Raw genomic sequence first — 2,060 nt, 5'->3', positions numbered from 1 at the left:
GCAGGGACTTAGAGGCTAGTCCGGCTCCCATTCCTCCTCTTCCTTCCAGACCCGGCTCCCTCTGCTCCTGCTATCATTGTCAAGCTCCCTTTCTGCCTCCCTGCCCTGTCAGCTCTCTGCCTGTCTCTCCCTCACCCACCTGTGAGGACAGCAAAGCTGATGACCTGCTCCCCATTCGCTGGAACCACTCTTCCCCGATGCAGTCTCCGGAGGGCTCTGGTGAGCACCGCCTTGGGTGGAGGATGAGTCAGCCGGGGACGACTGGTCAGCTGTAGTCCCTCAAGGATTTGCTGCTTGGCCAGCTTGAGGACCAGAGCTCGCTCTGCTTGGGGTGCCAGTGTGGGGCCCCCACAGGAGGGACACGCAGACCCTGCCACCTGTGCCCACACCAGTGCCCACAGCAGCACCAGCTGGAGCTGGACCTTGAGGAGTCCCATGGTCCTGGTGAATGGCCCAGGGTCAGGTCTGGGGCCTCGGAGGGCCGTTGCTCCTCCTGTTGAGTCTGGCTGCGTGGAGGCCAATGAGGAGGGCACGGCGGCTGCAGCCACCAGTGCCACACCTACCCTTGGCCAAGGGTAGAGCCACCTATCTTCTGTTGCCTGGAACTCAGGAAGGCGGACAGTGGATGGTCCAATGGGTAGCGATGTTCAGTGCAGTCTGCCAGTTTGACCCTCACAGCTCATGTCTGGCTACCGACCGGGGCCTCTCTGGAGCCAGCAGCCTAGGGCTCCCTCACCTAGTGGTCAGCAGGCAGACCTACCCTCTGAGCCCCAGGATTGGCCAGCTGTGCTGCCCATCAGGCCCCTGCCGTGGGTGGAGGTTGCCCCCTGGAGCTCAGGTTTCACCATCTGGCCCTGGTCACGGAGCTTGAGGTAGGGGTGGGGGGGTGGGGGGCGATGTGGACACGTATGATGCAAGAAGGAGGAGGATTTCACAGGCTCAATCCCCAAGGTCTGGGGCTCGGGGGAGGGAGCTCCATGTGAGCAAGGTGGGAAGGTCACTTCCCCCCATACCTCCAGTCTGTCTAGCTCCTGGCCTCCACTGTTGCAGCAGTTTCCATGAGGCAGCTGGGAGTCCCAGTGGTTATTTTTCTGGGCTAGAAGGAGAGCTTGGTTCTTTTTATTTCTAGCAATGGGGCTGGGACAGGGGTGAGAGGCTGGGGGGCTGGCGGTAGGAATGGAGTCCTCTTGCCCAGGCCAAGGTGGCAGTGTCATGGGGCACAGAAGTTACCTCCTGACCTTGCCTGTGCTGGCTGCCCAGAGTCCAGTTGGACCGGAGCACAACGTGGACGAGGGCTGGAGCCTGGGCGGGGGATGGCATGTCACTGTGATGTCTGGGGAAACCTGGAGAGGTGGGGGAGGTGGTGATGCAATATTACATCAGGGCAGAGTCCATCAAGGATGGCAGAAGGGCATGAGACTTGGAAGGGCCTGTCCCAGACACTGGTTCTCTTTCAGGGGACTCCAAGAGCTGCCTAGATTTGGGGTATCCTAGGAGTGGTGCCAGCCTCAGTTAATGGTGGTGGGACATGGAAGATTTATGGGTTTTTAAGAACAAAACATGGCCAGTATAGCAACCTGAGTCCCAACCCCAGCCTTCCTTATCACACTCCTCACTGCCTTTAAATGAGAGAACCAAGGCCTCATGTCATCAGCCTTTCTCCTTATGCCCCAGTTTCTTCAAGAAGCTGGGAGGAAGTGAGTGCATTTTGGGAAATGGGCCCCTATTCCAGTTTGTTAATCTCCCGGCTATTCAGCCATTGGGGGCTCTCAAGATAGCCTGCTAGATTCTGGCACTAGGGGAAGAGAGGTGGCACTTTGGGGGCCGGGACTCAGTACCACCAGTGTCCACCATGTGGCAGTGCTGAGCCACTGGACAGCAGAGGGCTTAGTGCTGACCAGCTTCCCAGGGAAGGGGCTGCTCTGGGATGTGGAGAAATTCAGAGGGCTTGCTTCCCCACCTCTCCCTCTGGGGACCCTGCCTCTATGCCAGAAGAATGAGAAGCTGGTGCCTCAGCTCTCTCCGCTTGCCGCTGCCGGAAAGCTGAGGCTGTTATCAGG

At 59.1% G+C, this 2,060-nt stretch overlaps 1 protein-coding gene across 1 annotated transcript in view; it reads right to left on the bottom strand.

The window, feature by feature from the left end:
* The window catches only part of INHBE (inhibin, beta E), a 2,646-nt gene extending 1,857 nt beyond the window's left edge, over nucleotides 1-789 (bottom strand). Inside the window, 1 exon segment of the mRNA XM_010839322.1 lies at nucleotides 11-789. Coding sequence (XP_010837624.1) covers nucleotides 11-437 — 427 coding nt within the window. The 5' untranslated portion in view covers nucleotides 438-789.
* Between the last annotated feature and the right edge of the window lie 1,271 nt (nucleotides 790-2,060).

This window comes from Bison bison, unplaced genomic scaffold, assembly GCF_000754665.1.
Source record: "Bison bison bison isolate TAMUID 2011002044 unplaced genomic scaffold, Bison_UMD1.0 scf7180017864115, whole genome shotgun sequence".
NCBI lineage: Eukaryota > Metazoa > Chordata > Mammalia > Artiodactyla > Bovidae > Bison > Bison bison.
The sequence above is the reverse complement of the archived record's forward strand: the minus strand, read 5'-3'. Positions and strand labels throughout refer to the sequence as shown.